Source organism: Penicillium roqueforti (genome assembly GCF_015533775.1).
Source record: "Penicillium roqueforti strain LCP96 04111 chromosome Unknown scaffold_08, whole genome shotgun sequence".
Classification (NCBI taxonomy): Eukaryota; Fungi; Ascomycota; class Eurotiomycetes; order Eurotiales; family Aspergillaceae; genus Penicillium; species Penicillium roqueforti.
Window position 1 is genome coordinate 77,289 of NW_024067572.1, and position 15,883 is coordinate 93,171.

The window sequence follows — 15,883 nt, forward strand, 5'->3', positions numbered from 1 at the left end:
AGATTTCGACTTTTTTAAATCATATCCTATAATTCTTTTGCCGCCGTTGGGCGGGTCTTCTAACCCCCCCCCCCCCCCCATCTCATGTATTCTCCCGTATGGATGTGCCCCTCGATTTGCTCTTTTTAAAAAAAATAAAAACGGACGAGCCCCTTGCGAAAAATTCCTGTATGTGGGACACTTTTTTTTGGCGCGCTTGCCTGCATAAGATCTTCTCCAGCCACTCACGTTGCACCTAATTAGATCGACTAAGCAACTCTACTACCTACTTAGGTATATACCTTACCTTGAATATATGTATGAATGAGAGGAGAGGGAGAGCGAGAGAAAAAACCACCACCCAGGCCATGGACCGATTCACTCAATTCCCTGCCGTCAATGACGATGGTGATGATGTTCATATTGTACCCTGGCAGGTGGATGCCCAACTCCCCTCGGAGATACTTGCTTTGTCATGGGCAGTCTTGCTACGTGCATTCACAACGGATGAGAATCCCGTCTTTCTATTGAATGGTGCGCCAGTCAAGGCAGATCTGTCTGCCCAAACGGTTCAGCCAGCACATCTGGCTGCCGTATCAGATCTCTCAGTCAAACACACTGCCATAGTGCTGGGAGATCCTCCGTCCGATGATGATGGACATCTCCCGGTGTTGCAGTGGACCCTGGACCCCACGACTCAGCTGGGAACTTTGCGTGCGGCTGGAGGCATGGATGCTACTTTCCTGTACCAGTTGGGCAACCAGCTGAAGGTGATCGTGCAAGAGCAGGCTGTTCTAAAGGGTATACCGGTGACAGTGTCTGCCACCGAGGTTCCTGATCTAGCCATTTCAAATGCCTCCCCCTCCACATTACCAGGGCCCCGGCTTCTACACGAGCTTGCCCTGCGTGAGCTCAACAATTCAAACCATGCCATTGAATTCCTCAAGGCGGATGGAAACGTTCAGTGCCTGTCGTACCATGACTTGGACCGGCTTTCCTCGGAGCTGGCGAGTAAAATAGCTCGTGCTTCGACGACCTCTCCGGGCCTACAGAAGGTTGTGCCAGTACTTTTGCCCCAGTCTGTGGAATTGTACATTTCATGGCTGGCTATCCTCAAGGCTGGCGCAGCTTTCTGCCCCTTGAACACCGATGCACCAACAGATCGCATCGAGTTTATCCTGCAAGATGTGGCCGCATCGGTGGTGGTCACAAATGATGCTCTTGTAACAAGGATACCGCTGAAAGAGCATATTTCTATTCTCACAGTGGACGATCTTCAAACCAACGCCGATATCACAGAGCCATGCGCAGAAAACAGCACTTCCACTGATCTGGCGTATGTCATGTACACATCTGGCTCTACGGGCCGCCCTAAAGGCGTCGGGGTGTCCCATCTTGCTGCCACCCAATCACTCCTTGCTCATGATGATTTGATACCCCCTTTCAAGCGCTTTTTACAATTTGCATCTCCCACCTTTGATGTTTCTGTGTTTGAGGTCTTTTTCCCGATGATGCGAGGGTCAACCCTCATCGGGTCTGAGAGAGAGAATATGCTTCTTGATATTTCCCATGTGATGACGACGATGAGAGTCGATGCCGCTGAGTTGACCCCAACGGTGGCAGGAGAGTTGCTGCGCACGCGAGCCGCCGCTCCGTCTCTCCGAGTGCTCCTCACAATTGGCGAGATGCTTACCAGACACGTGGTAGACGAGTTTGGCCAGTCCGAGGGCAGGGGTGGCATTCTCCATGGAATGTACGGGCCCACCGAAGCAGCAATCCATTGTACCGCGGCCACCCATTTCCAGGCCAAGGATCCTGTCAATATGATTGGAAAGCCCTTCAAAACCGTGTCGGCATACATCATGCCACTCCCTTCCGACGAGCCATCCTCCAAGGAGCTTCGTCCCCTTTCACTAGGCCAAATTGGAGAGCTTGTGGTGGGTGGTCCTCAATTGGCAGACGGGTATATCAACCGACCCGAAGAAAATGCCAAGGCTTTTATAGACAGTCCGGTGTATGGCCGACTCTATCGCACGGGAGACAAAGCCCGCATACTCCCCACTGGAGAGATTGAGTGTTTTGGCCGAATTTCCAACGGCCAGGTGAAGCTGCGAGGTCAGCGGATAGAGCTAGGCGAGATTGAGCATGTTATCACCAGAGCCTCTGGTGTCCGCAGTGCTGTTACCATGGTTATCGACGGGAACTTAGTTGCATTTGTTTTGGTTACCGACAAGGGAACGACGGACATTAGTCTCCGAGATGTCTGTCGTCGGCTGTTGCCTCGCTTTATGATCCCCGGAGAATTCCTGCTCGTCGACCAATTCCCCCAACTTCCCTCGGGCAAGATCGATCGTAAAACACTAGAAGCCAATTTCATTCGCCACCGAAGCACTGCCCTGGCTTTTGATGATCAACCCTGCCGAGACGAAAAAGAGGAGTCTATCGCCTCAAGCGTAGCCGATGTGCTAGGCCGACGACTCCCGTCGACAGAGAGCCTGGCAGCAGCAGGTCTTGATTCGCTAGCAGCAATCCGTCTCGCGTCTCATCTCTTGGATGCAGGAATTCGGCTAGGTGTGGCTTCCTTGTTGGAGGCCGACTCAGTGGACGGAATCTGGCAACTTGCCACCAGTCTTGAAGCTATGAGCCCAAATAATGATACGCAAGCAGCCTTGCAAACCATTCTTCAGCTTGTTTTAGACGCAGGTGCAGCAAGGGTCGACTCGCTGGGCTTGAGCGATCAGGTTTCGGACGTCATACCGTGTAGCCATATCCAACAGGCTATGATCTTGGAGACTGTTCGAGATAACAAGGCATACTGCAACTGGATTGAGCTGGAATTCGAGCCCTCGGTCAGTTCAACTGCGGTAAAGAATGCATTTGGTCAACTGGTGGACCACAACCAGATCTTACGGTCCGGATTTGTGGAAATCGGCCTCAAAGATCACTCATATGGTCGATTCACCTGGAATACTGTCAATGACCATATTTCCCTGAAACATGAACTTGAATACGATTTGGGCCTGAGTGCGGGTCACGATGTCTTGAACCCTTTTCGAGTCCAGATCAAAGAAGGCAAGGACCATCTCCGCGTGCTGGTGCATATCCATCATGCTCTTTATGATGGATGGTCTTGGCAAATTATGTTGAAAGATCTCAGAAGTATCTTGTCCGGAGAGGAGCTCACTTCCAAACCGCCATATAACATCGTCGCAAACTATTTCATTGAGCACAAACTGGACAAATCGGCAATAGAGTCCTCAGTGTACTGGCGTGAACAACTCCAAGGTCTTTATCCTGCAACTTTCCCTATTTTCCACGGACATACAGATATAATACATGCTACCGACAAGGCTACTCGCGTGCTGGACATATCCGTATCAAAACTCAACCAAGTTTCCCAGCATCTTCGCGTGAGCCGGCAAACCATTTTTCAAGCCGCGTTTTGCTATATTCTCTCTTCCTACATTGGAACCGGTGATATCACATTTGGAACTGTCTTTTCAGGCCGAACTCTGCCCTTGAAGGGCATTGAAACGGTTCTCGGGCCTTGTATCAGAACTTTGCCTACGCGCATGAACCTCGACAAAATGCAGGACGTGACCGATCTTCTTTTGGCCATCCAGAATATGAACCGCAAGTCACTCGAGCATGGCAGTCTTTCTCTTCAGGATATCAAGAAGGCTTCTGGTATCGACTTGGATCGCAGTCTCTTCGACACAGCGCTCGTGTGGCAGGAAAGCATTTGGTCAGATGATGACCAGGGCTCGGTGTTCCGGGAAGTTGGAGCGGGGGAGTTTTTAGAATTTGCGCTGTTGCTGGAGTTTGAGCCGCGAGAAGAAAACATCTTTGCTCGGGCGACATATCAAGAGTCGGTGCTACCAGTTGAGCAAGCTATGATACTACTCGAGCAGATTGATTCTGTGGCCTCGGTCTTGATTGACAAGATTAAGCTTCCAATCCAGGAGATTCGATCGTATCTTCCCTCGTCAACGCTGTCAATTGAACATGCAACATTACGCGATCAAGTCAATTTGCCAAGCCTGGCATCTAGCGTCGAGATGATTGCTTCTACAGACCCGGACCGGGTAGCGGTTGAGTTGATGCTCTGGAAGTCAGAGAATTCTACTTCGTTGATGGAAAGCATGACCTATAGTCAACTAAACTCCCGAGCCAATGGCTTTGCACACTTCTTGCTCCATATCGGAGTGACAAATGACGATCTAATAGCCATTCATCTGACAACGTCTCTTGACTTTTATGTTGCTGTGCTTGGAGTCGCCAAGGCCGGTGCTGGTCTCCTCCTCCTTCCCCAGGCTTCTTCGCAGAAAATCCATTCTATTCTCTCCACGGCGAAATCCAAGTTCTGTATCATCGACCACTTGACGGAAAGAGATCATAGCTTGGATTCTCTGAAGTCCGTCCAGCTGATTCATCTCTTTTATTCACTGGATGTTTACCATGAGTTTAATATTCCATATACCAGTAAAGGGTCTGACGTTGCCTATGCTGAAGTGTCGCTAATTGAAGATGACTTGATTGAAAACATCGTCATCTCACGGCAAAACCTGCAGAGCAATATCAATGCTCTGTCAGACTCGTATCCAGCGCCAACCGGATCGAAAATGCTATCATGTCTTCAGGGATCAGGTGGTAAGTTTTCCATGACATTTTAATTTTCAGATTATCTTTCTGACAAGAATACAGCATCTATTTGCCAGGCATTCTTTGCTTGGCATGCTGGCATGACATTGTGCTCAGCTACAGAATTGATAATGATGACTCGTATCGAGCAAGCCTGTCAAGACATGAACATAACACACCTGCACTTGCCTCCCATGCTGGCCTCCCGTATTGATCCACAAGCCGTCCCCAGTGTGCAATATCTCCTCTCTTCTGGTGAAGAAATGACCCTTAAGCTCCATCACAATTGGGCCGGCAAAGGTCTGAATCAAGCATACAGCAACCATGCACTGACTCACGCATGTACTCTCTGTCTTAATATGCAGGCATCGACCCATGTTCGAAACATTGGTAGACCCCTGAAGAACACATCTGCCATGATTGTAGCAGATGGAGATTCGCTCAGCCTTCTTCCACGCGGTGCCATTGGAGAGCTATGCTTCGGCGGGGATCAAATTGGGCGCTGTCTACCTGACTCCAAGTCGCCAGTTACTGGGCGATTCGTTGATCATCCTGAGTTTGGTCTGATCTATAGAACGGGTGACTCTGGAAGGCTGCTTCCTGATGGTACACTCATTCTTTCCCGAAGCTCTGGCCTTGCTCAGTCGTATGCTCCGTCTATTGATCTAGACGGAGTTGATCGTGCTCTGATGTCTTTAGAAATGGCAAAAGAAACAGTGAGCATGATTTTGGATGAGCCGACACTGCGATTGGCAGTGTTCTGGGTTCCTTCAAAGAAATGCTCAGGTTCCGTGCAAATCGAGAAGGCTACGAATGATCTTTTCAAGGAGCTCACCAAGAAACTTTCTTCTTCTGACCTTCCATCCCTTCTTGTTCTCGTTGACACGATAGATCTCACTAGGTCTTATAAGATTGATTACTTCAAGCTGAGGCAACGGTTGGGGCAACTGATAACGAAGGAGCTTGCGATATTTTCACCAAAGCCTAATACCGATACTAGTGACAGTTTCACTGATCTTGAGAAGACTATCTCTGCCGCGCTATCGGCAGTCACTGGCACCGACCAAACAAACGTCCGCAAACACACATCTTTCTACAGACTGGGTCTGGACTCTCTTTCTGCCATTTCCTTCTCGCGAAAGCTGCAGGAGTCTGGATGTGGAAGGCTTGCCGTGTCCACAATCCTGCGCCATAGCTCTATTTCTCAACTTGCAGCTGTCATTACTGCCACGACCAACGGGGATCAGCCCGAAAATGCGGTGCCCGCACCACCAACAGTGTTCGATGAAATCTTCACTCATCAAATAGAAGATGAGTTCAAAGCTACAGCCATAAATGTTCAAAGCATTTACCCTTGCACTCCACTCCAGGAGGCTATGCTTGCAGCTGAATCTGGTGATCATTCGGCTTATTTCAATCACCTCTTGCTTCTTGTGCATACCAATGCCGAGACCATGAGAGCAGCATGGGCTAAGATGATGCAAAGACAAGGCATTCTTAGAACTTGTTTCACGCAAACTAATGATAGGCGGTTCGCATATGCTCAGGTTGTACTGGACACATCGGTCTTACCGTGGTCCCATATTGAAACTTCCTCTTCTGAGCTTGAGAATGTCATCAAGGAAAACAAGTCCAAGTTCGAGGGTATTTCTCCTGTCAACGGCCAGTTGCCTTACTCATTGACTTTGATAACCGATTCAACTGCGCAGCAGACATATCTTCTACTGTCCATCCATCATGCACTGTATGACGGAGAAGGTATCGCCCAGTTATTGCAAGAGCTCCAGCTGTTGATTTCAAGTCAAAAGTTGCCAAAGAACACTCCATTCCGCAACTTCATCGATTACATGACCTCTGTTGATTATGGCTCGTCGGATGAATACTGGGACCAGTACCTGTCCGGTGTTTCACCGACCCTCCTTCCCACACCCGGGCCCGCAGCCAATGCAAATGAGTCGGCATCACAGCAGATCCATACATCCCTCAATGGCTCTTTCGTATCATTCAGGCAAAACTGCAAAGACCTCTCCGTGACCCCTTTGAACATCTTCCATGCTGCATGGGCCAGACTCCTCTCTCTATACACCGGTTCATCCGACGTCTGCTTTGGCAATGTCTTCAGCTGCCGAACCGTTCCCTTGGATGGCGCAGATCGGATAGTCGGGCCTTGTTTCAACACACTCCCAATTCGAATCAAGTCTTCTTCAACTTCAACAAATAGTGACATCATGAAATTGTCCCAAAAGAGCAATAACGACATTTTGCCTCACCAACTCAGCCCTCTCCGGCGTATTCAACGACGTATTCTTGGCGATGGCTCTCGCCTTTTCGAGACGCTCGTCATTTTCCAGAACAGAAATACAGATCTCGATTCCAATATCTGGGAACTTCTTCAGGACGAAGGAAACATGGGATTCCCCTTGATATGTGAGATCATCCGCGACGAGTCTAAAGACAAAATACAGATCTGCCTCCACTTCCAAGTATCGTATATCTCACAAGCCGTGGCTGAGAAAATTGCGCGGGACTTTATAGTCCTTGTTGGACACATCATTCAATATCCGTCTGCTCAGGCATCCGATAAGCGGCTATTAGGGGCAGACATTCCTCGAGTATTTGAACATAACGTGTCTAAGACGTCAAAATCTGTTCAGTTCCCCACAAAATCTCGCCAAAAGCTCCCATGGTCCTATCGAGAGGAGATTGTTCGCGACCTTCTTTGCAAATTTTCGGATGTCGACTCGGATAATGTGTTCCAGGACACAACGATCTTCCAACTTGGCCTGGATAGTATCAACGCTGTTCAGGTATCGGCGAAGTTGCGTGAGTTAGGGTATAAGATCTCATCTGGTGATATTCTCGAGGTATGTCATATTCCTGGGGGTGAATTCTATTCTCTACCTACTGACTTGTATCAGGCTGCTTCTATTGATCAAATCGCTTCCCTTCTTACTTCCAACGCGAAGATTGTTGAGGAAATCGAGTTCGACTTTGGACTTTTCCAAACCAATTATTTGCAGTCTGTTTGCCAGCAACTTGAGATTTCTTCGCAAATAGTGCAGTCTCTGCGCCCTTGTACGCCAGTCCAAAACGGAATGCTGGCAATTTTTACACATTCACACGGTGAAGTGTACTTCAATAGAATGACCTTAAGGTCCTCAGTACCTTTAGATAAGAAGGTCTTGAAAGAAGCATGGTCTAAGGTCATGGCTCAGCATGAGATGCTTCGAACAGGATTTGTTGAATTGCGCGATCAGAATAATCCTTTTGCTATGATAACTTACCATGAATACGGCAAATTACCATGGTACGAGACCTCGTCTTCCATGGAAGTCACTTCTGGTGTTCAACAAAGGCACGCTTTGGAAAATCTCCACCAGCCTCCATGGAGCATTGAAGTCGAAGTAGGTGACCACACCAGTATCATGCATTTCTCTGCATTGCATGCTATTTATGATGCTCAGTCTCTGGCCACCATACTTTCAGACGTCAGAGCAGCATATGAAGGAAAGGCTCTGGCTATGCCGGCCCCAGTCACCAAAACTCTCGGCCCTATCCTTCTTGAGAGTAAGAGCCAGAGCGAATCAGCGCAATCCTTCTGGAAGGGACTTGCCCCAGAAGTGCAGCCCTCCAAATTCCCCGACTTAAATCCCATCCGCACAAACGAGCGAACATTACTCACCACCTCCATCCGTTGCATACAGTCTCGCAAGGCTTTTGAAGATGCCTGTCGAGATATCGGCGTGACACTACAAGCAGCGGGGCAAGCCACGTGGGCTCGCTTGCTCTCTGCGTACACGGGCGAGTCCAACGTCACTTTTGGAACCGTGCTTTCAGGTAGAAACTTGTCCGCTGATGCTCAGCATGCGGTATTCCCGTGTTTGGTCACAGTGCCGACGCCCCTGCATATTGAGGGTTCCAACCGACAGCTTTTGGACTGTACGTTGAAGCGAAATGCTTTATTGGTAAAGAATCAGTTCGCGCCTCTGTCGCATATCCAGCGTTGGCTAGGTAGCGATGAGCCACTCTTCGACACGCTGTTTGTCTATCAGAAGTTTAATTCTGATGCCGTTGGTGCTGATAAGTGGGACATCATTGGCGAGGAGACGAATATTGATGTGAGTAACAAGCAGACAGGATACTCCACAAATTTACAGGATCTAGGCTAACATTATATAGTATCCTGTCTCTATCGAATTGATTCCGCACTGGAACGATCTTCAGATTTCGTTGAGCTACCGGGGCGATCTTGTACCCATGGAGCAAGCAAAGATCCTCTTGAATCAGTATGAAAGATTATTGCAAGATACTGTCTTCTGTCCAGATGTCAATTCCACCGATTACGACTCTGTGGGTAGTAGTCTGCTATCAATTACTCCTGCCAAAGAAGCACCAATTCCTACCACGGTTTCTTTGCTACATCAATTCGTCGAGACGAACGCGATCAATATTCCCGAGAAGATTGCGTTTGAATTTGCTTTCGGTGACATTGCAGAAAATCTGCAGAAGAAGACATGGACTTACCGTGAGTTCAATGAATGTGGCAATCAAATTGCGCATTTCCTGCAGGCCAAGGGGGCTATTCCTGGTGGAATTGTGGGAATATGCTTCGACAAGTGCCCTGAAGCCTCCATGGCGATTCTGGGTATTATGAAAGCTGGATGTGCATATCTGGCTATTGACCCTGGTGCTCCTATCTCTCGTAAGCAGTTCATGTTAGAGGACTCGGCTACCAAGATCCTCCTTTGCAATCAATCGAAGATGGCGGAACTAGATGGTCTTCCAGCTATTGATGTCCAGGCACTTGATGAGCCTGGGCTTCTTGACCGGGTTTCAACAGGGGATATCTCACTTTCCCGTCCTATCCAGCCAGATGATACTTGTTATTGTCTGTACACATCCGGTACAACTGGAACACCGAAGGGCTGCGAGATCACGCACGATAATGCCGTGCAAGCAATGCTGGCATTCCAACGATTGTTCGCAGGACACTGGGATGAAGAGTCTCGGTGGTTGCAATTTGCCTCCTTCCATTTTGACGTCAGTGTTTTGGAACAGTACTGGAGCTGGAGTGTTGGAATTTGCGTCACTTCCTGTCCACGCGATTTGCTGTTTGAGGACCTGACTGGAACGATACAAAAGCTTCGAATTACGCATATTGACCTGACGCCCAGTTTGGCAAGACTAGTCCATCCCGATGAAGTTCCGTCGCTTTGTCGGGGAGTCTTCATCACCGGCGGAGAGGCCCTGAAACAAGAAATCCTAGATGTCTGGGGCAAGCATGGTGTCATCTACAATGGATACGGTCCTACTGAAGTTACTATCGGATGCACCATGCTCCCACGGATGTCTGCCAATGACAAAGCCTCAAACATCGGGCCTCAATTCGATAATGTGGGGTCATATGTCTTCAGCCCCGGTACGACGACACCAGTCCTACGCGGCAGCATAGGCGAACTCTGCGTCTCGGGACCTCTCGTTGGAAAGGGCTATCTGAATCGAGTGGAGCTCACCAAGGAAAGATTCCAAGAGCTTCCCGAATCTGGCGATCGCATCTATCGCACTGGCGATCTTGTGAGAATTTTGCACGATGGAAGCTTCCAGTTCCTCGGTCGCATTGATGACCAGGTCAAGCTCCGCGGACAGCGACTTGAGATTGGAGAAATCAACGAGGTCATCAAACAAGCTACGCCTGAATTGAACGAAGTCGCTACCCTGGTCATCACGCACCCCAAACAATCGAAGGATCAACTTGTCTCCTTTTTCACGACTGTCACTGCAGATAAGAAATCTCGTGCTGTCGACGTTGGAGTCCGATATTCAGAAGAGGACCGCGCCCTGCTATCGAAGATCAAGGGTGCTTGCCGCACTCATCTTCCTAGGTACATGGTGCCTACACATATCATCCCGATGACCCAATTTCCGCTGTCTGCCAATAACAAGGCTGATATGAAAGTCTTGAAGAGTATCTATCAGGAGCTTTCGCTAGAAAACATTCAGAAATTGAGCTCGATGAGCGTTAGCCAGTCTACTGACAGTGTCCAGGAACAGAAGATCATATCTGTCCTGGCGAGGTTTATTGGTTCCTCTGAGGAGAAGATCTCATCATGGTCCAGTATCTACGAGCTTGGTCTGGATTCTATATCTGTTATTGCTTTCTCGAGAAGTCTCCGGGAGGCTGGGTTTTCTCAGGCTCAGCCATCGACCATCATGAAGTGTAAGTCTGGCAGTCTAGGTGTTGGTTAAGAATTACTTGACTAACGATACATAGACCCTACAATTTCCGGCATGACGTCGGCTCTACAGGTGCCTATCTCATCTTCTGTGTCCGTGGAAACCTTCCAACGCAATGCCAAGCAAGGCATCGAGGCTTTCGCTCACAAAAACTCCCACGCTATCATCGAGCATATTGGAGCCCGCTACGGTGACATTGAAAAGATTGCGCCCTGCACCCCGCTTCAGGAGGGTATCATATACCACTACCTGGCTAGTAGCACGCCGTTGTACTGCTCATCTTTCACTTTCGAGCTCGACCCTTCAGTGAACCTCGAGAATTTGCGCGCGGCTTGGGATCAGGCCCAGAGAGACGTTCAGATGTTGCGCGCCAGATTTCTGCCATCTCCAGACGGCTATGCCCAAATTGTCATGAAGAAAGACGCCCTTCCTTGGTTCCTTGCTACGGCCGGTACCAATCAAGAGATTGATGACTTGCGCAAAGAACGACATGACCACTGGATTGCCCAGCTCGACGGTCTTTCATCCAATCTATGGGAAGTCGGAGTCATCTCTTCCCCCAAGATATCGGTAATGTGTTTGAACATCTTCCATGCTCTCTATGATGGAAACAGCCTAGTCCTGCTCCTCGAATTGGTTGCCCGAAGTTATCTCGGTCAGATCGAGAGTTCGGAGTTAATCCCGGAATTCCTTGATGTGTTGCACTTGGGTCCCCTTTGTAAAAACCCTGCTGCAGAGGCGTTCTGGAAAGTTCATCTTGCTGGCTGTCGTGATCGAGCTTTCGCCGAGGACGGCCAAGTAGACAGCGCGCCAATTCTGCTTAAAGCTCAAATGAATGCGACAGATCAAGTTGACCATCTTCGCCGGTCTCTCAATGTTACAGAGCAAGCTGTCCTTCATGCCTGTTGGCTTCTTACTCTCCAGCAACAATACTCCTTCGTGCCACCACTTGGTATCATTGCCTCAGGCAGGACAATCGATGTACCAGGCATTGGCGACGTTATTGGACCGCTGTTCAATACGATCCCCAGCAATGTCCAGCTGCATGGCTTGGAGTCTTGGTCTGATGTCGCTCGGCGCTGCCATGACTACCAGGTGTCCATGATTCCTTTCCAATACACCGCCTTGCGGGACATCGTGAAATGGCTCGGAAAGAACCCCGACGAGCGGCTCTTCAGCTCCTTGTTTGTCTTCCAGAGGGAAGATGATAACGACGAATCGTTCACAAAAGATCTTTGGTGTACACTTGACTCGGAGGCCCAGCATGAATACCCTCTGGCCTTTGAGATTGTACGCAATAGCAAGCAATTTTTTACAGCCACTATTGCCGCAAAGAGTCATGCGGTATCGTCGGAAGATGCTCAGCAGATGTTATCTAAGTTTGAGCAAATTCTTTTTGAGTTTGCGCAAGACCCCAAAAGAGAGTTGCCCAAGATAAATGGGGTGTCTCTCGCACAAGTTGTGGCGGATGGTGAAGTGAAGGGACACCACGAGTCTCCAAGAACCCCAGAACATACCAATGGTGAACATACCAATTTCGAACATATTAATGGCTCTTTGTTTGAATGGACTTCCCAGGCTTGCATAATTCGCGACGTGATTGAAACCCTTGCGGGGGTGGAGCCGCAATCCATCAACGAGAACACATCAATCTTTGAAGTTGGACTTGATAGCATCGATGCCATCAAAATCTCCTCGCGGTTGAGCAAAGCCGGCATCAAACTTCCTGTGAGTTCCATCATGCGCCATCGTACAGTCAAGGCAATGAGCGAGCAACTCTCAATGACAAATGGTCATACCAAGGATGGGACATTATCATCACTTAATCGGCTAGAGAAATTGTTGACCGAGTTCCTCGGGGCTGAAGGTCTTCTCCCCCCGAGCGCGATTCGAGTCTTACCAGCCACACCCATCCAAGAAGCTATGGTCGCTGAAATGTGTGCCTCTGGGTACAAGCATTATTACAACCACGAGATCCTCGAGCTTGAGCCAGATGTAGACATTGAAAAGATGGAGCGGGCATGGAGAGCTGTCGTTAGAGCTCACCCTATCCTCCGTACTTCATTTGTTGAAGTCTGGGATCCGAAGATTCCTGTTTCATACGCCCAAATAGTTCACAACGAGGATCAAATTGACCTCAAGACTATCCATCTACACGGCGTCTCCGTGGAATCCGTTATAAAGACTCAGCGCTCAAGGGTCCACAATAAGCCGGCAGGCTGTCCCTTGCTCTCTATCACCATTGCAGTGGAAGGGGATAGGCGGTACCTTGTTTTGTCAATTTCGCATGCTCTCTATGATGGTTGGTCAATCAATCTGCTCCACGAAGACGTTGCCAAATCGTATGCTGGTGTAGAGTGTTCTCGCCCGCCAGCCGATGAAATTCTCGGGCAAATCATTGCCTCGTCTGGCGACGAAGCCCTCAGATTCTGGCGAGCAACGCTATCCAAATTCACCCCGGTGTCATTCTCTCCTATGGAACATGCGGAGAATAGCTCGGTTGTCGTTCACCGAGCAGAACAATCATTATCCGTTCCAATGTCCAAGGCGGAGATGTTCTGCAAACGTCATGGCATTACCCTCCAGGCGCTTCTTGTCGGCTGCTGGTCTCTTGTCCTTGCTAGGCATGTCAAGAAGCTAGATGTGGTATTTGGGCTTGTCCTTTCCGGTCGGAATGTGGCTAACTCTGAGCACGTGATGTTCCCGACTATGAACACTGTCGCCATGCGAGTTATTCTTCATGGGACGCGGGTAGAATTGGTGAAATATGTGCAGGAGGCTCTCCTCGCCATGTCGGAGCATCAGCATTTCCCGCTTCGGCGCGCCAGACCAGATACGGGATCGCGGGCATTGTTCGATACGCTTTTCATGTATCAGAAGAGACCGGTCGAAATTGTCCAGAATGAGCCTAGGCAAGTCTTATATAAATCTACTGGCGGAGCAGCCGAAGTTGAATACCCTGTTTGCGCTGAAGTTGAAGGTGTCGGGGAGGATCTAGTTGGACGAGTTGCTTGTCGTGGAAATGTTACTGGGTATCAAGATACTCTTGTGCTGTTGGAGCAGATGAGCGATATCCTTTCGTCTATCATCGATGGTCCATCTGAACAGACTGTGGATTTTACCAGTGAGGGAGTGAAGATTTGTGGAAGCGCCGCTTTCCAGGATGAGTCTGAACAAAATATCGAGCCTGAAGCAGTGCCCGGGACACTCGATCAGGCGGAATGGTCGCCGATTGAGTCAAAGATCCGCAAAATTCTTTCTATTGCATCCGGGGTACCTGATGATTCCATTGACAAGAGCTCCACCATCTTCGAGCTTGGCCTGGACAGTATCAGCGCCATCAAGGTGGCTGCACTCCTGAAGAAACAGTCCGTCAAGCTTGCGGTCAGTGACATGCTTCGGGCTGGTACTGTTGAAAACATGGCCAAAGCAGCCAACAGCGGCCTAACGGAGGTCTCGCTCACAAATATATCAAGCATTCTCCACGATTCACTCGATGGCATCGATGTGGCGGGACTGCTACAGTCACATGGTATTGATTTGCAACTAGTACGAAAGGTGTTCCCCACAACTGCAGGGCAAACCTATTTCCTCTCAATGCACATTCTGAATCCAGAGATATTCTATCCTGAGTTTTACTATCTGACATCACGACAATTGAGCCCTGAAGTACTCGATCGGGCCTGGGCTCGGGTCATAGACCAAACCCCAATGCTTCGGACGGTATTCGTTCCCACTTCCGACTCTCCGCTATTACCCTATATGCAGATCGAGTTTGAGGTTGTGCACATTCCGGTGATCTGGCATTCCAAGTTTGATCGGCATCTTGTTTCAAGAAGCCCTAAGCAAGAATTTGGGGTAGTGCCGGTCGCACTGCATGCCTGTCAAACGAACCAGGGAACGGCGCTTATTCTGCAAATCCACCATGCATTGTACGACGCTGTCAGTTTACCCCATATACTGAACAGACTTGTTACGCACTGCGGCCAAGAGGATGTTGTCAAACCAAACCCCGACCTTGATCTCGCACAGCTCGTGGCATTCCAATATGTTCATTCGCCCGTGGATGTCCGGCGGCAATTCTGGCAAAAGTATCTAGGCCAAATCTCAACGGCGGTAAAACGAGGGCATTGCTTCGGCTCTGTGCAACATCACTACCGACCGGGCCTGGTTTCAAATATGGCCAGTGTCGAAAAGGTTGCCAAGCGCCGGGGCCTTAGCATTCAGACCGTCTTTTTAGCCGTCTATGCACGAGTGCATTTGCAGCAATTCGGTGCAGCTGAAACCACAAATGGCGCAGGGTCTCGCAGGCGGTTAACTGTTGGACTGTACCTTGCCAATCGATCTCATTCCATTGAGGGTTTAGCCGAATCTGTTATTCCCACCGTTAACATTGTTCCACTACGACTGGATGACAAACTCAGCGATTCCAACGACACCCTCCTTGACGCCGCCCGCAGAATTCAGACTGAAATCAACGAGATCAGCCGACCCGAATATTCGGGCGTTTCTCTCCTGGAAATTGCCGAATGGACGGGCATCCGAATCGACACCTGCGTCAATTTCCTGCGACTCCCTGAGCAAGAATTGAAAGTACCCGGCAACTGTGACCACGCAAAGTTTTCTTTTACAGCAATTCAACGCGAGGAGTTTGAAGATCTTAGCGGGGCAGCCCCGGTTTCGAAAAATGACCCAATTCCGATTAATGGCAATGGTGTAGCGCCACCTGGTGCAGCCGAGACGATCCCAGGCCTCGAGCATCCAAGCGCCTCAACGGCGGCTACTCAAGACATCTTCCAGGTAAGTGGGGGAATGCACATCACTTTATCCTAACGGGTAATTGAGCCTTATACAATTGCTTACATTTCAACAGTCTACGATCGACGTGGAAGCCGCCATCCGTAATGGTCGGTTAGACTTTGGGCTTTTCGCACCAGAATCTCGTCTTGACCGAGATACAGCGGAAACTGTGATCGGCGCTATGCAACGGGAGATGTCGGCATTGGTGACAGGCTTCGAATCGATATAG

At 49.3% G+C, this 15,883-nt stretch overlaps 1 protein-coding gene across 1 annotated transcript; it reads left to right on the forward strand.

Moving 5' to 3' along the window:
- Nucleotides 1-347: 347 nt before the first annotated feature.
- sidC (nonribosomal siderophore peptide synthase SidC) lies at nt 348-15,883 on the forward strand (the record flags this gene model as incomplete). The annotated part of the gene is made up of 6 exons (XM_039071798.1): nt 348-4,629; nt 4,684-7,484; nt 7,539-8,738; nt 8,800-10,837; nt 10,892-15,654; nt 15,728-15,883. The coding sequence occupies 6 exons, from the start codon at nt 348-350 to the stop codon at nt 15,881-15,883; spliced, it is 15,240 nt and encodes a 5,079-aa protein (XP_038929694.1).